General features: G+C 49.7%; 5 protein-coding genes across 5 annotated transcripts; 2 read left to right on the forward strand and 3 right to left on the reverse strand.

The window, feature by feature from the left end:
* Nucleotides 1-303: 303 nt before the first annotated feature.
* Asppvi_006772 (protein arginine methyltransferase RmtB) lies at nt 304-2,168 on the forward strand (the record flags this gene model as incomplete). Its single annotated transcript, XM_043302670.1, has 4 exons — nt 304-541; nt 655-1,065; nt 1,129-1,366; nt 1,418-2,168. The coding sequence occupies 4 exons, from the start codon at nt 304-306 to the stop codon at nt 2,166-2,168; spliced, it is 1,638 nt and encodes a 545-aa protein (XP_043158605.1).
* A 217-nt stretch (nt 2,169-2,385) lies between these two features.
* On the reverse strand, nt 2,386-3,533 carry Asppvi_006773 (uncharacterized protein; the record flags this gene model as incomplete). Its single annotated transcript, XM_043302671.1, has 2 exons — nt 2,386-3,466; nt 3,526-3,533. 2 exons carry the CDS (start codon nt 3,531-3,533, stop codon nt 2,386-2,388), a joined length of 1,089 nt encoding a protein of 362 aa, XP_043158606.1.
* Nucleotides 3,534-4,105: 572 nt separating this feature from the next.
* On the forward strand, nt 4,106-6,755 carry Asppvi_006774 (AAA family ATPase SEC18; the record flags this gene model as incomplete). The annotated part of the gene is made up of 3 exons (XM_043302672.1): nt 4,106-4,464; nt 4,520-4,832; nt 4,884-6,755. 3 exons carry the CDS (start codon nt 4,106-4,108, stop codon nt 6,753-6,755), a joined length of 2,544 nt encoding a protein of 847 aa, XP_043158607.1.
* A 1,950-nt stretch (nt 6,756-8,705) lies between these two features.
* Nucleotides 8,706-9,532, reverse strand: Asppvi_006775 (KxDL motif-containing protein; the record flags this gene model as incomplete). Its single annotated transcript, XM_043302673.1, has 3 exons — nt 8,706-8,790; nt 9,002-9,154; nt 9,228-9,532. The coding sequence occupies 3 exons, from the start codon at nt 9,530-9,532 to the stop codon at nt 8,706-8,708; spliced, it is 543 nt and encodes a 180-aa protein (XP_043158608.1).
* A 4,758-nt stretch (nt 9,533-14,290) lies between these two features.
* On the reverse strand, nt 14,291-20,230 carry pkhB (putative sensor histidine kinase/response regulator; the record flags this gene model as incomplete). Its single annotated transcript, XM_043302674.1, has 3 exons — nt 14,291-14,593; nt 14,657-14,770; nt 14,831-20,230. 3 exons carry the CDS (start codon nt 20,228-20,230, stop codon nt 14,291-14,293), a joined length of 5,817 nt encoding a protein of 1,938 aa, XP_043158609.1.
* Nucleotides 20,231-22,247: the final 2,017 nt, after the last annotated feature.

The raw sequence follows: 22,247 nt of genomic DNA on the forward strand, positions 1-22,247 counted from the left end.
GCGGATGATAATGAGGTTCTTCTCAGCTCCGACTTGTTATCTGCCCTATCGGTCTGAGGGGGGATTGAGCTGTTGTCAGGCGGAGAGCCGATAAACAAAGTACCCAGCCAGCATTGGGCGGGGCAACCAGCGGGTTCTGTTGTGATAACTCAATTTTTTTCCTCTTTTTTCTTACCAATTTTAGTCCCCTCAATTGCTTGAACCCCTCCATCCTCATATTTGCATGGTCCATTAGTCGCCACAATTCTGTTCAAATACTCAAGAATTCTAAGAATTAGGAGTGCAGAAATTTGAATTGAGTCAATGTCTGCCACAGTTCCCTCAGACCGTCCCATAAGGGACCAAGATGCCCTCTCGACAACCTCTTCAGACGATTCGGACATCAGCAACGAAGAGGGATGGGAGGATGTTGAGCCTGATGACGAGACACAGCCGGTAATTGGCCTGTTTTCCGATAAGGTCTACTCCGATGTACACTCGATGCTCCAGGAGTCTAAAGATAAGCATGGCTTTGACTTGCGGAAGATTCGAAAGGATCTTGGTGTGTAATATCGATCGTTGGGCGCTTTGTTCTCGTTATTGTTCTGATGCTCCTAATATGGGCATAATCATGGTTTGCGAGAAATCCTAGCTAACTGTTACGTTCCACATCAGGCTTGGATTTCCTCGGTACTATCAAATTAGTCAATTATGTCCGGTCTCAAGTCAAAGCTGGGAACACGACCCCAGATGTCTCTTCGAAAGATAAGTTTGAGGACGAGGCTTACTTGAAGCCGGTCCTTGAAGACGATGCCCTTTTGTATAGCTTGGACGATATCGACGACGAAGAATCCGCGACAGTCGGTGCCACTGAGGCAGAGCGCCGCGTGATCGAGCTGCAGGAGGACCTTGAGCGCCTCCAGAGCCAGTTCACTGAATATAGAATGGCCGTGCAAAAGTCAATGGAAGAACAGTTGTCGAAGGAAGATGAGAAACTGGGACCGTCGTCCAGCGGCCCGTCCGGCAAGAAGATGAGCAAGATTGAGGAGGCAGACTCAGATTACTTCGTTTCTTACTCGTACAATGGTCAGTTCTCCACTGCCCTGTCGAGCTGAATATGCTTTTTGCCTAACTGTTATATTTTTGAAGCCATCCACGAGTCCATGCTCAAGGACACTGTCCGTACTGACTCGTATCGCGATTTCATTTACGACAACAAGCATCTCTTCAAGGACAAGGTCGTGTTAGATGTCGGATGTGGAACTGGCATTCTCTCCATGTTCTGCGCGAAAGCAGGTGCCAAGAAGGTCATCTCAGTCGACAATTCCAATATCATTGACAGAGCCAAGGAGATCATCTACTCCAACGGCTTCGGCGATGTGATCACGTACGTATTTCTGCTTTCCGTCAGATATCCAGGAATCTAACGTTAGATCAGATGCATCCGTGGCAAGATTGAAGAAGTCACTCTCCCTGTTCCCCAGGTCGACATCATCGTCTCCGAATGGATGGGCTACTGCCTTCTATTCGAGGCCATGTTCGATTCGGTCATTTACGCCAGAGACCGGTATCTCGCTCCAGGAGGACTGATGGTACCCTCGGACGCCACCTTACGTATTGCGCCGTTTGCCGATTCCGAGTTGATCTCGTCGCACATCTCATTCTGGGACGATGTGTACGGCTTCCAGATGGGCAGCATGCGCAAGAACATCTACGATGACGCGCTTGTTCGTAGCGTACAGCCTGCGACAATTCCTGGTGATTCCGATGTCTTCCTAGAACTGCCGTTGCACACCATCACCGTGGAGGAGCTCTCGTTCCTGAAGGAGTTCCAGGTTACACTGAAGGAAGATATCGAAGCCCTTGACGGTTTCGCTATCTGGTTTGATATTTTCTTCATGCCCTCTAGGGATTCTACTATCCCGAAGAACGCCGTTCCTTCAGAAATGCAGAAAAAGGGTTTCGTCGCCTTCACTACAGGCCCTGATGGACCGGAGACGCATTGGCAACAGGGTGTTCTCCTGATTGATCGTGAGAGAAAGAAGAGAGTCGCCCTAAAGAAGGGTCAGACCATCACCGGCAAGGTTGGTTATCAGAAGAGAGAAGAAGGGTCGCGCTCGCTGGACATCACCATCGAGTGGGACACGCAAGCGGGTGAGAAGGGGGCCCAAAAATGGGCGCTCCAATGAGTTATGACGCTTAATCAAAAGTTTTGTCTATTATTATAATTCATTTTCATACTTGATTGGTACCAACATACCGCTCAAAATAGGGAGACGCTCAATTTCGAAAACAAATGCAGAATCTCATGAACCAACCATAGTTGGCTCTGCCATCCGTAGCTATGGTAGGGGTCAAACGTCGTAAATAATTCACATCAAGATCAGGCTTCCATAAAGAGAGGTGTCACGCTTGGCGTTTGTGCGGCTGCGCCTCGCGAACGTCCCCTCGGTCGTGGTCATGGCGATTACGATGACGGCGCGAATGGGACTGGGAGTGGGAATGGGAGTGACCGTGTCGCTTGCGAGAACGATCGCGAGAAAGATCACGATTTCTTTCGCGGTGATGCGAGCGATGTCGGTGTGAGCTCCTCGATTTCTTGTCCTGACGTTTGTCAGGTGCGTCAAGGCTGAAGTTTTCAAGACTATCCCCAGAGTCCGACCCTTTTGATCTTGACGTTGATCTTCTTCTGCGATGACGTGACCCTCGTCTTTGTGCCTCTTTCAGTGCATCCAATTCTCTCTTTCTCTCCTGGTTCCACTTCTTCCGTCCAAGTTCGACTGACTTCAGCTGGCGAACTCCCCTCTTTATCGCCGCAAGTGGATCGCTGGCATCCAGCCGGGCTCTCTCCCTCTCCTGTCTCATCGGATCCTCATTGCCCCAAACATCCTTTTCAGGCATAGCATCAGGCGCTAAAACATCACGCCTGGAGGAAGAGTACCAAGGCATTTGGCCAGCGGACTGTCGATACCCCGCCGCATTTGAGAAGCGCATCGTGTATTGGTCCTCATAACTCCGGTTCTTGTCAGCTGCCTCCTTCTCCGCCTCTTGATTTTTTTCTGCTGGTTTTCGCGTTGTCTCGGAAGGAAATAGATTGATATGCCCTGTACTGTCTAAAAGCGGCGCATCGCTGGTCTTGGACACAGCAAGCTCCTCCCTTTTCGCCAGCATCAACTGAGCATCTTCCCTCGCGAGTCTGATATCGCGATCCGTATCATTTTCACCTGCCAGTCGCCTCCGTTTTCTATATCTTCCAGCATCCTCTCCATGGGTCTTGTCTCGTCGGGTATCTGATGGAGCAGACGGCGGGGGTGGTGGGGTAGAGGGCCGTTCGCCACGGAGAATCTGAATCCTGCGCTCAGCATCGACTTCTTGCATACGACGTTCCTCTTCCTCCTCCCGAGCCTTGGCCTCAGCCTCGTCACGCCGTACACGGGCAATGTTCTCGGGATTGTAGACGTTCCATGACTTCTTGCCGAGTAGGTGACTGCTCAATGCATCAGTATGAACAGTAGAATTGCATAAGAACAAATTCAATGCACTTACAGAGGCATGATGTATTGAAGTACTCTGTGAGCAGCTGGTCACGTAGCATCAACCCAAATCAAGTGCCTGGACACAACGGAAGAGTCGACGAGTTACCGGAGATCTCCCAAGGCGATAAGGGTGGATCATCACTACCTAGCTTAAGCCACATCAATCGGCCAAAACGGAGCTTCACGGGCCGATGTGGCTAATTATGGCAGTCCCAGCAAGTGATTAAGTATGCCTCAGGTATCCACTTAGGTACTCCAGACAGGTAGTTCTCCAACTTCCTAAGGTAGATACCCCCGCCACATTATACACACGTCTCCGAAGTAACCTCTTCTCCATAAATTGATCAAGTCTCACGCTTTTTTCCCCGACTAGTCTTTTCAATACACATATAACGTCCGCTTTCTAACAACACTCATACATTCTTTCTCACATAAACAGGCTATCTTGACGATCGCCGCAAGCTTCAGTCAGCTACTCCTGTTCCTATACCACACTTGCGTCTCATCGTCCACCGCGCCTCTCTACAACAGGCTCGCGACCATTGCCTAATCGAATCGTTCTCGAATGTCCCACCTTTAGTAGAACCAACATGTTCAATCGCAACAACTATCCATCTGTGCCGAATCCCTTTTCAGGTCGCCCCTCCTCCCGAGGCAATGCGAGTCCTGGTCAAGGTCCCCCACTTCCGCGAAGAGATGGGTATGACACTGGCCATTCGCCGATGAGTGGCGCAGGGTATGAACAATCGCCGCATCAGTTTGACCACGATGTCCATATGACTGATGCGTATAATCATTCAAGAGGTTATGGAACTCCGCCACCCAGGCCAGGTTACTCGCAGACACCTCCAAGAAACCCAGTAGGAGGCAGGGCGCCCGGTGCGTCAGCGCAGGTATGGACGCTACGACCTGCGAAGAGCCCTGACAACTCGTATACGTTTGGAAACCTGTAAGTTTTGTGCATGTGAAGTTGGGTTCTAGAATTACAAGCTAACAGCAAGCAGTGTTGCCGTCTCAACGCAGGACTTTCCGCCTTCGCGCGACGGACTTGACCTTTTACTCCTTGTGAACGATCTCTATGTCTTTTCTGCTCGTCCTCTCGATGGTTTCCCTCCTGGACATATCAGCATGTCGGATCCCCAGCGGACATGGGCGGGCGTTGCGTTCACGGATTCAGTCAAGGCCCAGATATACGATCCGTTTAGTCAGGGCGGACAAGCCTATCTCGGGTCAACAGATATTGAAGTTGGCTTTGCTGGAAAAAAGAGGGTCGAGACTCCGTACGATCAAGATGAGTTAGCGAACGCCATGATCAAGGTAGATACTAGTTTGGATCGACGAGTTTTGCACAGTTCTAACTCTCTTTAGAATTTTGAGAACMAGATATTCTCTCCGGGTCAGAAGATTTTGATGGATCATAAGAGCATACCGCTACTCCTGACTGTCAAGACCGTTCAGCGGGTCGATCTTACATCGGAGAAAGCTGGAACTGCTGCTGGAAGCACTGAGACGGACCCCACGGCGAGAGGAATCTTGACAAGGCACACCCAGATTACTTTCTTCAAGGATGCGCGCACAGGCATCAACTTGAAGCCATCGAATCGTCGCCCCGCAGCAAACTCTATTATCACACCCGACTTCAAGTTCGAAGATATGGGAATTGGAGGACTTGACGCAGAGTTCAGCACAATCTTCCGTCGTGCGTTTGCATCGCGTATCTTCCCTCCTGGGTTGGTCGAAAAGCTTGGTATCCAACACGTGAAGGGTATTCTGCTTTACGGCCCCCCCGGAACGGGTAAGACCTTGATCGCACGGCAGATTGGAAAGATGCTAAACGCGAGGGAGCCCAAGGTCATCAACGGTCCTGAAGTGTTGAACAAGTTTGTCGGTCAGTCGGAGGAGAACATTCGAAAGCTGTTTGCGGATGCAGAAAAGGAATATAAAGAAAAAGGCGAGGAGAGTGGGCTTCATATCATTATCTTCGACGAGCTGGATGCTGTGTGTAAGCAACGTGGCAGCGGAGCAGGTGGTGGCACAGGCGTTGGGGACAGTGTGGTCAACCAGCTGCTGTCGAAACTGGACGGTGTTGACCAGCTGAACAATATCCTCCTGATCGGTATGACTAACAGAAAGGACATGATCGACGAAGCTTTGTTGCGGCCGGGTCGTCTTGAAGTGCACATGGAGATTTCTCTTCCAGATGAGAATGGACGGGCTCAGATTCTGAAGATCCACACCCAGAAGATGAGGGAGAACAATGTCATGGATCCAGACGTTGATCTGGCTGAGCTCGCCCTCCTTACTAAAAACTTTTCCGGCGCTGAAATTGCTGGCCTTGTCAAGTCTGCATCTTCGTTTGCTTTTACCCGGCATGTCAAGGTCGGTACCATGGCCGGCATCAGTGAGGATGTCGTAAACATGAAGGTCAACAGAGCCGATTTCCACCATGCGCTGGAGGAAGTTCAACCTGCTTTTGGTGTGTCAGAGGAAGAGCTCTCGAGCCGTATCCAACACGGCATCATCCATTACTCCCCTACAATTAACGAAATCCTGAAAGAAGGAGAGCTTTTCGTGAAGCAAGTCAGCAATGCTGAATCCTCGCCCCTCTTTTCCGTTCTGTTGCATGGTCCCACCGCCAGCGGGAAGACTGCTCTAGCCGCTCGAATTGCGATTGATTCCGGTTTCCCCTTCATCAAGCTGATTAGCCCTGAGGATATGGTCGGCTTTAGTGAAATGGCCAGAGTCCAGTACATCACCAAGATTTTCGATGACGCTTACAAGAGTCGCACGAGTGTCGTTGTCGTTGACAATATCGAGAGAATCATCGACTGGGTCCCTATCGGTCCTCGTTTCAGCAACACTATCCTTCAGACCTTGATGGTTGTCCTGAGAAAACAGCCTACCAAAGGCCGACGGCTGCTGATCCTTGCCACCACAACGGAGCGCGCTGTGCTCAAACAGTTGGACATCTATAACTCGTTCAACTCGGATATCATGGTTCCCAACGTGATGACGTACGATGAGCTGCGTTATATCATGGAGCAGTCTGGAGCATTTGATGCCTCCGAGATCGAGCAGGTTTTGGCAGAAGTTGGTGGCATCACCGAAGATAGAACTATCGGCGTTGGCGTTAAGAAAGTGCTTTTGGGTATTGAAACGGCGAAGCAGGACCCTGACAAGGTGGGCCGTTTTGTCCGCGTCATCAACCGGGCGATTGAGGAAGAGCGAACTTTCCTATAGACCTTTGCTTTCTGATGCGTTGGCTGTTATATATCGAGCATAATCACTTCTATACATAGTAAAGATTGTCGTGGCCCTGGGAGGCGACCTGTACGGAATGATATATCTTTCAAGGAGCCTCACCTAATTGTGCAAATGGTGATGCTGACAACTAAGGTAAATATGCTGGACGACATAGTCAGTTCACTTCAGCCGGAAGATCAATGCACCTACTAAGGGAGATCCGGTCACTAAGGGTACTCCATAATTGAGGGCAGTAGCATCCCTGGCTTCTTCATCTCAACATTCACAGATGTTTCCCGTTTCTTCCATCCTTTCATCACGTAGAACGTCCACTGGTCGAGCTGAAACCCCAGAAGAAAGCCTTAATTGATGACCTGAGGATTAAAGTCTGCGCTCTTCAAGCGGCATAGCACTAACAAACTACAGTATTCTACTGTCTATAGTACATGAGCCATTGGGGCCCAATATTATAAAACGCTTTCCAGATCAGAATATAGATCCACATCAAATACTTCGGGAACAACAGCCTGAACTTGAGCTGCGAACATAGTACATGATATAATTAATTATTCAATCCGGGCACATGACGTTCAACAATATCTTCGAAGGATCTTCCATGTTCGTGACTATGTCGTAAGAGCCATAGTGGTCTTCCTGTTTCAGGTTTCTTGATTCAGGGGTAATCACATTATCACCATCCACATATATCGACTAGTCGCATCACATTCTACTAGTCCAGTTGACTATTGATTCCAGAAGTTAATTAAGGCTCTCATGCTCTCTCTTGCATGGTGTTCTCAATTCTTTCTGATTCTGGAGGTAAACTCCTCATATGTCTACTCCAGGTCAAGTGACACGCCCAGAGATCTGACCCGGTTTCCTCTGCTGGATACATCGCTCTTCCTTCGCGACTACAAGGTGATTCTCAGAGCTATGACTGACGCGTACAGGAAGCCATGGACTACGCTTCTACGTGGATGAAAACCGCGCGTTTCCCATCTAGACCCTAGGAAGACTGAGAACTTGACTGCGGGCGTCTCAAGAACAAGCTCTAGAACTTCATCGGGCACCAATCGCTGCCTACAACCAAGGAGCGAATCAATGATTACTGTCTCTACGCGTCCGATGAGCTCCTCCAAACGCGTCCGATGTGTAGTTTGATGCCCAAAGTGTCCTAGTGTGCCTTTGGGCTGCACCTTGCTCTCGGACTCGTCCTCCCGCAAAAGCGGCAAGGAGAACGATCCGAAAAAGGAGGGCGGAGCGGAGAAAAGGCGGTGCGAAGACGTCCGCTGGGCGGAAGTGAAAGTGGAGGCGGCGGAATAGAGGGTGTCGTTCGCCCCGGTGCATCCTCTGATCTTTATCCATGCGGAATGCCAGGAAGGAGACCTTGATTGATCTGTGGCTGTGGACAGTCATGTCTTCTGCCTTTTTGCCTGGATCTTAAAACCGCACGGCGTCTGGAATGTGGACCAGCGCGCAACAACCCTGTGGGCACCGAAAAGCCGGATCGTAAAGCCTGTCCCTTCCTTCCGGCGAGGTCTGTCATCTCTGGAGTGAAACGGCTGAAGCTTGCACCTGTCATCTTCTGTTGGCTATTGTGCTTTCGATTATTCGTCAATTCGGAACCTGAGCATTCCCAGTCACTGCGGTTGCCGTCAGAAATCTCCAGCATCCGCCGGCGGATCAAGGTATCAAGGGGCAGATGAAACTGTCAGCGCACAATGACAAGTTCGTTCATGTGATAAACCTTGAATGTACAACAGAGTGGTCAAGCCCACAAGAATATATACCTCCCAGAACGCATATTGACAACGAATTTCCCAGATTTGAAAAAAGAAAGCAATCGCGCCGATCCCATTCCTACCCTGTCGTCCAATTTTGAACCCAAAAGTCGTCACTGTCGTCAAAAGTCGATTTATCCAAGCACATAGGCCGCCGTATAGATTGCTAGTTCTCATCGTGGAAGGTGTATTTCTTCGCTGCTCGTCGGTACTCATCGGGATATGCCTTCTCCGCCTTGGATTTCAATGCACTAGGAGCGCCATTTCTGTCAGCATTCTCTACAAATCACCATAGACACTGATCTCGCGAAATGCATCTTGCTGCTGACAATGCAGCCAGTGCCAAGAATAGGCAAAACGGCGGAGCGCGGCGGGAATCGAAATCCGCTTCGGCGGAGCGGAAACCGACGACGATCATAACATATGGAAGAGCCAGCAGGGAGAAAAGGGTTGGGGACTCACTTCACACGTTTTTGAGTCCACTCAAGATCACTCTTGGTCTCTCGAGCAATCTTGATTCCCTCTGAAAAGTTGGCGCGGACGCCCTTGAGACGGCGTTGAGCGAGGGCTTGCAATTCGAGAAGCTCTCGCTGCTTTGCGTTGAGCTGGCCGGATCTGTTTCATAAACGACGTCAGCATCCTGATGCAAAGCTGACTCGCGATGTGTTGTACTTCCAGTCATACTCACGTTTGCGCCTGTTTTGCGAGTCCTCGATCCAATGGGGTCGGGTCGAAAACATCCTGCATACGGTCACTCAGGACTTCCACGACGTCGATTCCCGAATAAGATGCCGAGCTTGACTCATAGTCACCGCTGAGAGCACCGCTGCCGTAACTGAAACCAGAGACACGGCTTCCCGTGGTGGTGCTAGTGTCAGAAATGTCTGGGGGCGATCCAGAGATCCGACTGATAGGAAAGAGGCTCGCCGGAGCCGGTGCTTTTGATGGCACATTGATGGGAAGAGCAGCAGGCTGGTAACGCTGGGTAGCCATTCTGATATGATGAGTGTCTCCACAGGGAAGGGTAGACTGAAAGTTGTGCAGGACAGGACAGCGAGGAGTCGAGCACGGAGGCGAGCACAAAGGATACTTGATGCACAAGGAGAACTTTGACTTGTTCAGAGGGCGAAGATGTCTAGTGATGTGATATGACGGAGACCAGGAAGAAGTATAGTAAAGCTTGGGTTGAAGTTCCGGAGCTGGGAGGGAGGAATGGAAAGGGAAGGAGGAGGAAGATCCATGATGAAAGAAAAGATGAGGGTATTTATAGCCCTCGACGGAAGGTCATCCATCCGGTGGAAGATCCATTGAGGAAGTCCATACCCATGGACAAGGGGGAAAGGGGGTGTGGGGAGAGGTCGAGGATGATGTGATGGCGGATTGGAGATTTTAGGCATTTGTCCCTTTCCGGAATCTCTTCTCCTTGTCCCCCTCAACCTTCGACCTTCCAACTCTTCTTCTTCCCCCAATCCTAACCTCCCAATTCCGCCTGTTACTCAATCACTGGCCGCCAATTCGCTCCTGTTCCCGAGACGACCCCGCTTAGGGTGGAAAGACGAAACTCAAGAGAGGAGATTCCGATACACGGAGACTGGCCCAGCCCTCTTAATACTCATCCATACGGATCACCTTCCGCTTGTCTGTGGCAACGATACAATCGGGCATTGAATTTCTATGATAATCAATTTCCCGCCCTGTGTCTTGGGATGTATTGGAGGCAGTGGAGTGCAGGCCTTGGTGAAGAGTGACTTGAGGTTATAAAGATGCCAACTTCCGTGGCTCTCAGCGGAAGCTCTGACTAAATTTCTTCCTACCTTTCTCTTTACCCCTTCACCTTCCTGCCGCACCTTCTTACACCCATTCGATATCTCTTCCCCATTTTCTCTTCACTTTAATGGGGGGGAAAAAATTTAAAAAAAAATTGACTCGCTTAGTCCGTTTCCCATCATCTCGGTCATTGACTCTCATATTGCACCAAAATCAGGAGGCTGGGTGGCTGGAAGAACAACATGGATGTCGACTGACGAAGCCCTAGCATGATGAGGGTTGCATGACTACGAGACTGTGAGCTGCAGCAGAAACGAAATACTCAACCCTGATGCTACCACCGCGTTTGCAATATCTTGCTGCTCATTCGATTCCGAGTGGCAGTCATTGACAATATGTGGGAAATATATTGCCCACCCAAAGGATACAGTGCTGTCATTCATGACGGAGTGGTGTGCCTGTAGATGGTGGAAACTAACTCCAGTGTGCTTGGAGACGCTCAGCTATTTTTGCTCGGGAGTTTTGGTCGTCTCCATTCTTTTATGGATTCGCCCCTGCTGCTCAGTTAGTCTCATAAGTCATCCTCTTTTAACTTGAGGATAAAAGCGATGACCGGCTGACGGGGAAAACAGAAAATTTCGAAAAGAAAATAATGACGATAAGCGTTGGACACCATTGCATGAATTGACGAAAGGCCGACAATACTCGTGGAAATAATTTGTCAGGGATGCCTTATCGAAGCAACCAAGGTGGCCTTGCCTCGCTTTCAAACCGGAAATAGGGTGAATTCTGCTGCGGAGGTTTTCCATCAAAGATCGTGCTACCAAAAAGTTTAATTCGCCTGTTCTTAATTTGATGAAGGACCTGGAGGATTATTCGAAAAGCTGCGTCCTGTGATGATCCAGCGATCCGCCTATCCGCGGCTCTGTGCCATCAATACCTGTGAAAAGAGCGTCACATCATTGAAAGAGAAGAATTCAGGCAGTGACAAGCGCCCTAAACGCCATCAACATGACTACATATGGATGGAAGTGGATCTGATGAAAATAATAGTCATCTAAGTACATGCAGGTCGCAGACAGCAGCAGGGCGAGAAAGACCCAACCGATCGAACGCTCTCGAAGGCCTGGAAAGGTAAAGGTCCATCAAACAACAGCCATAATTCTTATACGATACAAGAGGACGAAATGCCACTTTACAAAATATCTTCGCTGCTGACATGACAACATGGATTGACTTGGCACACCAACCGAATTGATTGCATCGCTCCCATGTCGGACTGGACCGCTGGCTTGGACGAGGCGACAGCGTAGCCACTCGGGATTAACACCAAGTGAAGCCTGACCTTCATTCGCTCTGATAGTAATGTGCTCATCGTCATTACTCTACAAGTTTGGTGCCTTACTGCAAATGCCTGATGCCTCATGTCTTTGGCTAGGCTGATCTTCATCCTTTTGGGACAATAGCAAGTGTATGCCTAAAAAATAAAGGCAGCCCCATGCTGTTGCCCGGGTAGTCCACAGTTTGGCGACCGGATTGCAAGTGCACAGATGAGGCCCAACACATGACACACTTTTATCATTTGCAGTACCTAGTACCGGCTAGTTTTCCTGCTTCTTCCTTTATCGATTTCCTCCTGGTCCTACCTTTCTTATCCCAGGCGCTGATGGAGACGGTGCTCAAAGAAGGGGCTTCAACGTGCCTGAGGCCGGCCGCACTTTCGTTGGCTCTGGCGGACCATTTTCACTCAACTTGACCTATCTAGCTTTACCTGAGCTGTCGGTTTGACGCGGCCATTGGATCGTTTCCCGTCAATCTGGGAAAGTAACAATTCATTTACGGACTGTGTTCACATTGGTCCAATATTCTCGCCGAGGTCTGTGTCCTTGGATGGAGGCCGTCTGTTCTTACGGGCTGGAGCATGCAGGAAAGGTGCTTCGTTGCCGGCAAGACGGGTTCTTGTACCCTGCGAAGCAATTTCAGTTCCACTCAACGATCATAGACTTGCTCGCCCAATATGCAGCTGGGAAGTCGTGAATGTGGGGTTGGGTCGAACTCGCCTATCGTGCCTTCGCTTTCTCACCGCCACAAGCAGCCCCGATACAGCTTCAACCAATCGGCTCTCCAACGCGCTAGGTATCATGGATACAGAAGCCAATGCTAATACCTTTTCCTCCTGTCCTTTCTAGAATACACTCGATCGAGGCCATGTTTATTTATGTGAAATCAACAACGACTGTACCAAATCAGGCGGGGCTCTATACTTGGACTGGCTATCTAGAACATATACGTGACTCATTTGGGCTACTGTTCACATCGCGATTGTGTGGAAGCTCTCCCAGCCGCGAAGACCTGATTTCAACCTCCGCGATCTAGGGTCTAAAAATGGAACAGAACCTTCAATATGGCCTTCTGACCGGGATCAGTATTTTCGCTGAATGGCCAACAGATACGCGCCTGCAGTTCTAACCTTCTGTTAGCTACAGGTAATCAGAAACCACGAGTTTCGGCCAGTATTGGTACAGCTGTTAGAAATCGCGTACAGAACTGGTAGGACAAACGTCATTCCGAACTCAGCTGACAAGACAAGGTATCGGTCAGTCAGTCCGAACATCCTAGATCTGCATCTGCAGGGCACCGCTAAGTCCTGAAGAAGCAAGGAGGCAGAACGGAACGCACACAAGGAAGGACCATGACAACATCCTTCATTGCCCTATCCACTTCTGATTCCGCTTACACGCCTCCGGCTTCTAGGCAACACCCAGTTCCTCTTGCGCATCACCTGAGCCAGCAGTTACACAGACATTGTCAACTTCATCAATCGGAGTTTTCCTCTGCCGCCTGCCTTGACCACATGGTGAGATCCGGGGGAGGAGTATAGGGACATCTGACATATCGGCGGATTCGGACTCGGTCTTCGATTCGAGGACCTCTCGCTGAGTGAAACAGGAACTGAAACAGTCTGCGTTTACCTTCTTCGTGGGATCAGAACTCAAAATCCAAAAGGCAGAATGGGATGGACGGTTGGGTCCATCTGACAATCGAACATTGTCCGGTACCACAGGCTGAGCACGACTTGCAGGGGAGACGCAGTAAAGCCGGCATGAGAGTTTTCGGTTGGACTATTCAACGACAGTGCGAGTCACAAAGTGAGGCCCTGAGGTCATCCTGTCGTAGGAATATGCCTGTCATCTGACCCTAGTTTCCGAAGGAAAGGGAAAGCAACTTTATCAACTGATAATTCTGTCACAGATTGGATTCAGGTAGCGTATGCATCGGACGCAGAGTCTCTTCGAGTGAAACAGGTTCCTCGAACAGATATCCACCGATAGGCCATACTGCGAACTCATACGGCTTCTTCAAGGAAATGAAAAAAAGGGACAGGTGAGTGATGAGTAGCCAATTGGGTATATCACTATACAAATTTGTCTATTCAGCAAGTAGTATACTATAGAACAAGAGTGAAGGGATTTCAATTCTCAACCATTTGCACATACAATGAATCCCTGGAGGCAAAAACAAAAGCGCTTGTAAAGTGGTATCTAAAAGCAAACCGCGCAGAATGAAGTCCGAGCAACGGAAACATTAGAATTTTCGCCAGTACAAACTCGAGAAATGACGCCATGCACAAGCTCGAATGGTCTCAAGAACGATGAGCCTGATTCCTCGGCACCATGATGCTGAAAAGGTATCAAATTGGACTCGCAGCCGATGCAAATGCCAAATAGCAATCCACAGTTGCGGGGACGGGAGAGGAGACACGGATGAAATATTTGAAAACAAATTCTCCAAAGCGCCTTTCCGACCGATGGCTTTCTTGCCCTTGCATACCCTCAACCCAGACCAAAATAATACATAAAAGCAACTAAACCCAAAGTCGTACGGGCAATAGCATCCCGTTAAGTGAAGATTGAAAATTAGAATCGTAGTCTCGCAGGGAAACGAGCACGTCTCAGCATGACCTGAATTCCGGACGACAACTGCTCACTGAGAGTGCGATGCATCGGACAAATGACCGTCGTGATCAGGTTTTAGACGATCGCGAAGAAGAAGCAAAGGGCGATCAGGGGCGAGAAGTCCCATCATCATCTTTCCTAGTTCGTTGTGTTTGATAGGTTTCGTCACATAATCGTTGAAGCCAGCACGTGCAGCATTCTCGATTTGATCGGTCATCGCATTAGCGGAGAGAGCCATAATAGGAATCTGGGGATAGTGATTCTTCAATTCCCATTTGCGGATCTCACGACATGTTTCGTAGCCATTCTTGACCGGCATTTGGATATCACACTGGCAAGTACCGTGTCAGTTGCGGATCATATGACAGGCAAGTCAATGGATTTTTCTACTTACAATGATCAGAGAATAGTAACCCGGTTCCTTGGAGAACACTAGCTCTGTGCATTCTTGCCCGTTGGTTGCAGTCTCGGCCATGACCTTGATCTTATCAAGATACTTCAGCATGACCTACAATCTTGTCAGTCATTTTGTAGATGAGGAATAGGCAAGCCATGCATAGCAACATACCATGCGATTCGTTTCATCATCCTCAACCAGTAATATCCGATACCCTTTATTCCCGATGACCTCCTTCACCATCTTCGACATGGTCTTGAAATTATTGTTGATCTCTCGGGCCATGTCTTGATTCCTATCTTTGCTCAGATCGCGCTGGTTGTCGGGGTCAAATATAGCCGAGAATGCCGATGGCTTGACCGGTTTCGGAACGGTAAATACGCGCTTTCCGCTCGAGGACAGATCCTTCAACCTCGAATTGATCTGACGTTTCTGGACGAGGTCGGAAATGATGACAAGCGCGGGAGCAGTGGCCTGATCACAGTCCGCGACATACGAGATCATATCCAACACCTCCTCAACGCTTGGTAGGTTAAGGACCAAGTGAGTCGGCTGAGATACGGCACCATCATTCATTGAGTCCCTCCAGTCTTCAACGTCAGGCATGGATGCGATCGAGAATGGAATATCATGGGGAACCACCTGCTCGATGTGCTGTTTAATGGCTTTGCGGGCGTGGTTGAATGGGCACAGGATGACGATGGAGTAGAGGCTTCGAGGAGTATCGGAGACCTGGTATGTCCTAGCCGGGGGTTGCAATCCTGACGCCGAGGGCCGATACGGGGAGCGTGAAGCATCCTGGTCGGAGGAAGTCGGTGCTATCCCTTGTTTCTGGTTGTCATCTGACTGATTGGGATGACTAGCAGACTCAATTTTTGGCAGTGGGTCTGTGCCATGGATCTCTGGGGTCGGCATAGCCGACGACATCGACGAGCGCTCGGAAAAGTTGTTGAATGCAAAACGCACTGAGGGGTCGAAGCTACTGGATGGCTGAGAGAGGGGTGATTCGAGGGCGGGAGACAGATCAGCTGGATCTAATCCCCTGGAGTCAGCAGATTCTCTAGAGAAGAGCAGTCTCTGCAGCGACTCGGGTTTTGACTGCGTTCCGAGATCGGACGTGCTCGAAGACTGTCGAACTAGACGAGGGTCATCCGGTGAAGGAGGAGGCGGAGCATCGACCTTGACAAAGAACGAGAATGTGGCACCCTGTCCCTCTTTGCTACTGGGAGTTAACCGCCCCCCGTGCATTTCGACCAGCTGCTTGGATAAGAATAGCCCCAGTCCACTACCTGCGTTTTGCTGAGAGGCATTTTCTCCTAGTTGGCTGAACCGTTGCATCAAGCGCTCGGCGTCCCTGGCGCTGAATCCCTTCCCGGTGTCGACAACATCGAAACTCAATAACAACTCCGTCTCCTTCAAAGGCACCGAAGCATCCCGATAGATACTACAGCTGATGTGCACCTCTCCTTGAGCGGTAAATTTCACCGCGTTGCCAACGAGATTGATGAGGACCTGCCGGATGCGGAACCTATCGCCAATTACCATAGGTGGCACATCCACATCCATCAAGTAATTGAGCTCGAGTCCCTTGTCGAGAGCTCTAGAAGAAATGGTATCTATCACATCCTCAACCACAGACCGGACATGGAACCAGGAGTTGACCAAGGACATCTTTCCAGCCTCAACCCGAGAGACATCGAGGATATTGTCCACCAGCTCGCGCAAGTTAGTCGAACTGTTTTGGATGGTATCGAGCATTCGCCTTTGGTCAGTGTCAAGCTGCGTATCAAGGATGAATGGAATGGTGCCAAGAATCCCATTGAGCGGAGTTCGGATCTCATGTGACATATTGCTGAAGAATTTCGTTTTCGACTCCATCTGATTGTTCAGTTGTTGCATTGCCTTGTTGAGTTCCCTCTCCAGATTTTTGCGATCGTTGATATCGGTGCAAGTGCCATACCAGGAGGCTTCTCCACTGCCAAAACTGCTTGTCTCAACTCGAACCAGGCGTACAAGATGCCACCTGTAGTCGCCACCTTTGGAACGAAGGCGCATCTCTGTCGAATAGAACACTCGCCCATTCTCGTCCTTCTGCACCGAAGCGATCCCAAGCCTAACGAGCTCAGCCAATGCAGGCGTGACCCCCTGGCTGAACTGTCGCCCCGGGGATCCTGCTTTCTCTTTTCCAGCACAATCTTCCTTCCCAGTAGGGTCGGCGGGCGCTTTATTTCCCAAATCTGCAATGTAAACGGAGAGCGGGCCGCATTTCTCCAAATCGTCAGGATGCACATGCTTTGCGAAGCCGAAGTTAAGAGCCTCCTCAAGTTTCTGGCCCGTGTAGAGATGCCACTGCTCATTCACAAAGATAAGGCCCCGATGTTCAGTTGCTTCGAACACGACTTGTGGGATCGAGTTGGAGAATGCTCGATATTTAGCATCGATCGCGAACTTCTGCCGCTCTTGTGCGGCTTTCAGTTCTGCAACATGCTGCTCATGTATGTCAAGGAAAGACCCAATCCAATACAACACCTCGCCTGTAGACGACAGCAGGGGATTGGCTCGGAATATAAACCAACGGTACGCCGAATCATCATTGAATCGCTTGACGCGCACACGTTCTGTGAACTGTGAACCAGTGCGTAGAGCGTTTGACCATTCTTGCGAGATGTGATCGCGCTCGTCAGGATGTATATTTTGCCACGGTTCCCTCGACTTCTGTTCTTGGGGTTGACTTCTCCGGTAGGCATCGAACTTGGAATTAGTCCAAATGACCTCTCCGCTTTGAGGCTTAGCAAGGAAGAKGTGAAGAGGGACTGAATTCAGCATGAGTTGTGCTACTGTATCAGAAAACGGCCGCGGAATCTCCCTTTGCAACTGCGAATAGATAGAGTTCGTGGAAGGGTGACGGTTGGATCCCTGCGTCGGCGATATGATAGGTGGTACCTTAGAATCCTGTAATGGGGACGCTATCACGACGTTGGGGTCCTGCGCGGACAACTCTTCATCTACAGAGCGGTTTTCCCATATCCTGCCAGGGGAAGTGGGCGTGGATGCAGCGAGTTTCTTCGATTTGGAGACTTTATTCCGGTGTTGATTGATGGCACCTCGGAAGCTCTTGGACGGATGAACGTTGAAATAACTATCCACCGCTTCGCTGTTACCTCTCGCAGCAGGCCCGGGCGACTCGCCGGAATTGAGAGCCCCGGAATTTGTAAGGTCGAGTGCCGGAGTTCCAAGATTAGATATTGAAGGACTGAACTTTGTCGAGTTTGATGCTTCTCCAGGACTGGAAAGGCTAGCGCGGGCGGATAGAGAGACGTCATCCGCAAATGCGTAATTGACATGTCCACTGAGTCCCGCAACAAGCTCCAGCTCACTGCTTTCATCGGAAAATGTTCCACCTAGACCGAGGATATGACCGTAGCGAGGAATGTGCATGTGCGAAGTAAGTTGCCGCTCAAGTTGGCTATACTGTTGCGCGAGACCGAAAGAAGCCGTGAGGTGGGGCATAAGATATGCCAATGACTGCCTGAGATTCGAAGGATAGGGTATGATTGGCGACAGTATAGAGATGATTGCAACGGGGAACCGCAGAGTAGACGGCGATGTCTCCTTGGAGCGTCCGGCATGCAGAAGCGGAATATGAACCACCGACTTAGCCAGGTCCACCCCTATTGCTTCTAAGGGTTCTGTATTTGAGTAGTCATGAGGGGGAGGGTGCTGTGCAAATGCGMTTTCGTCGACGGTGTGGCTGGTAAAGAAAGGGTTTTGATCTGCGTGCATACGGGGTGCAGGAGAAGGCGCAGGGGATTGCGACCAAGGGGACGGCGGAACTTGTTCGTATTCGTCGTATACTTGCATCAACGGAATGGTTTGCGGATAAGGATCGGACCCACTGACGTTGGAAGCCGATCTGCCGCGAGCATAGTGCAACTTTGGCTGAGGCGGCCTAGGAGGTCCTGTTGTAGGAGTAACTTGGACCCGGTCTTCCGGAGTTTGAGCCAATTGATCATGAGGCGTTTTGGGTGCAGCGGCTGGGTTTTCTGAGTACTCTCGGGTTAGCACAACAGGTTTGGTGCGCCCAAAGAGTTTCACAACCCCTGTTCGCTTGATGAGAGGATCGGCTTCCACCTCCAAAGGCCTAGGTATAGGGAAAACAGCCTGCCGATAGTTACATTGAGCGGGATTCAAAGGGTCGCAAGAATGCACATCGGTTGCGACGTTTCCTCGCTCGGAAACAGATTCATGTTCGGCGACGGCCGGCATCTCAATTCGGCGCGGATGTTTGTTATCCAGAGCTGCAGCTTCCTTCGGTGTCTGAACATACTGAAGTCTACTACTTGGCTCGTATCCAGTAGAGACCGCCCTGTCCTTACCGAAGCCTGCAAACGAGTGTCTAGATAGGAGTGACGGTCGCTTGGGGAGAGTTGACGGAACAGTCGCGGGTGCAATTTTGCCGTTCCCGGAGGCTTCCTTCTTCTTTATGTTTGCAACGTCCCCAGGTTCTTTGTGAGAAGAGCTATGAGCCGGTGCTGTGTCCTCACTCTGCTCGAAGTCACATGTCGAATCACGATTGTAAACCGCCTTCTGGCCCCAAGGAACGTTTTCAAGATCTGTTGTGTCACCGGGTACAGCGAGCGACACTCGATCAGCGCCATAGTGAGTTTTCAAGATATCGACAACATTTGCCCACCAACCCTCAAGCCCAGGATCAGCATTGAGCTGCAATGTAATATCATAAAGGTTCGGGGCAGGGTATGACGGGTCGTCAGGTACAGGTTTATGGTCTGGCGGGAGGAATGCGCTCTGTGACACCACCGCTGCTTTGACCGTGGCCGACCTCCGCTCGTCTTTAGGTTCTGAGGGTGTCATGTGAATCTTCACCTTTTCAGCCGGCAGCGTCAACTTGAAGTGACCAGTAGGAGTTGTATGATTTTGCGGCTGTTTCGTCGTCTCCTGTGCATGTATCTTCGGGAAGGGATACGACGGTGTCTGACCAATGGGGTTTTCGGCATCATCCTCTAAATCGAAAGCTTTAACAGTGCCGCCAGATCCGGTCGAATCTGAATGGGAAGTAGAAGCTACTGCCCCGGTAGACGAAAGGGAGAATTTCGGGGGTGAAAGGTTTGATAGGCGCCGTTTCTTGCTTGATTCGTGCGGCGCAGAGGTTATGGAAGTCTGCTCCCTGTGATCTGTCGAATTGGAATTCTGCGATTGCTGCAACTGTTGGTAAACAAGCAATTCTTCCATTTGTCTCCGAAGTTCCTTGAGGGTCTGAGAGGTTCGACCATCTTCGTGAGAGCCCTTCTCCTGATTGACGTGAGCTTTTATAGCGGATGATAATATACTCTCTGCTTTTGCAGTCTCGTCATGCGACCCCGGAGGCGAGCGAGCGTGGGATTTGTGCGCGAAGCTATCTATCGCCGGGATTCCTTCCCCAGTAAAGCCATCTCTGCCATGAGCAAGACTCGAAACCGAATAAGAGGGATCAAGATGCGGTGCGGTAATAGGCGAAGGAGCCTCGGCCGGTGATGGAATCGGAGATGTCCTCATGCTTTGGACTTCCCCCATGCTAAACTCCCTCCACCGCCGGACAGATACTCAATTCTCCTGGGCGAATCCGACTCCACAGGAGGAAAATGTGGCACTCATCTCTCGGACGGACAGGTCCGCGATCGCAGGGTATAGGAAACGGTTGGCAGCTCGTAGTGCTGTTGCAAACGGGAAGGCAAACGCGCGAATGGAAGAGTTAAGTAGGGTAACTAGTTCTTTGAATGGAATCAGGTGATTCAAAGAATATATCGCGATGGGATAAATCCGGACAGGCCTGCTGTACCTGTAGGTGAGCTAAATAAAAAAGAAAGAACGAAAGAAAGGAAGAAAATAAATAACAAATGTCGATTATAGTCCGAGGACGTCAGAGAGGACAGGCGATGGGAGAAAAAGTGAGCGGAAAAAATAAGGGTAGGAAAGGCAAGTGCTCAGAGGGTGGGTTAAAGCGGTGTACAGTGTATAATCAGCATAGGTAGTAGGGTCGGTGGTGGTGAGGGTGATCCTCCAGTTCGCAGAAGGCAGGGGAAAAAATTATGACAGAATTAGATCAAGCAAAGTGGATAGGCAAGAGTACCCTAAGCATGGTGACAAAGGAAAATAAAAATAATCACGATCACAAGAGTTAAATGTAGGTACTGACCTGTAGAAGTGGAGGACTGCACAGTAGAGTACACTGAAGGCACTTGGCAGAGCTAGCAAAGTTCTGTCTTCTTATTATGATTATTATTAATAATATTTTTGACCCGGGGTACTGTCACTTCTGTATGGACAGTAGATAATATCATAGAACCATAGAGGTAGTAGTAAGGTAGACGGTAGAGATCGTCGATTTGAGTTAAGGCTGGGTGGAATTGATCCTTCTCCGGGGGGGTTTGAGGAAGAACCCGAGCCTATGACGTATGCGTCCCTTGGGGGGCTAAATCAGTGACCAGACCGCGGGAACCTGAAAAGTTTCCTGGGACCCAGAAGGGAAGAATGGAATGACACTTGTGACCGTCCAGATAAGAGACTTGTGACAAGAGACAAGAATAATAGTTTATGTGAGACTTAAAAAAAAAAAAAAAAAAAGAGCATGCAGAATTTAATAACAAGTTATGAGGCTGTTAGGTGAGAGAGAAGCACCCAGTCCAGGTAGGAGGAGGAAGGGAACGGAGGGAAGAGGAGAGAGAAGAGCAACAAAGAGGGTGGAGCAAAGGCCGGTGAACACAGAATAATGGCAGCCGGAAGGGAAGTAGGATTGTCCGCTGAGCTTGGTGGTGGTTGTGATGATGATGGTGATGATGCTAGTGCTATTACTGAGGATGGAACTGGGGCTAGTTCTGGTTCTGGTTCTGGTACCTAAATGGTAGGTAACCGGTAAGTGGTAAGGACAGGGCTTGGGTGGAGGTGGATACAGAGCTAGGATGCTGATGGGGCGACGGAGCACGACTAGAGTACTGTGAACTACTCCATACCCTGGATAACTCTGTGGCATTTAGACACTCATCTGTTACTTTTTAGTATAGAGTAGTGAGTGTTGAAAATAAGGGCAAGAAAAATGCGACAGGTATGAAAAATCTGAGTAAGTACTATTATCTGTGGATCATTTGTTCTTCTGAGACTGAAAGTGCTACCTATGTACTGGTGTACTGTACCTGTAGAAGGGTGGTTGGTACAGAGAACCATCAAGACTGTACCTAGAGTGGCCAGAACTATTTCGTCACAGAGAGTTTGCATTCATAAAGAAAAAGATGATCACTCATCAGTAGTAGCGTATGTCATCTGAACCACTCGACAAAAGGATGATGATAAGAACACATCTGCCACCTCACAAAGTAAACGTACCAAATAGATATTTCTCTCTTGTCACTGACATTCTCATATGTCGCGTCTAGAAACGACCCCATTCCCTAGACACGACGGGCTGGGCTTGAGGATGAGGTAAATAGGTATTAAGGTAGTCTATGGGGTGCGTCATACAATGGGCCAGTTCCTGGTTCCATGGATGTCTTCTTAGAGCGCCGATCCGTGGTGACTTGCCCTAAGTAGTAAGTGA

The sequence above is a fragment of the Aspergillus pseudoviridinutans genome (genome assembly GCF_018340605.1).
Source record: "Aspergillus pseudoviridinutans IFM 55266 DNA, scaffold_4, whole genome shotgun sequence".
Classification (NCBI taxonomy): domain Eukaryota; kingdom Fungi; phylum Ascomycota; class Eurotiomycetes; order Eurotiales; family Aspergillaceae; genus Aspergillus; species Aspergillus pseudoviridinutans.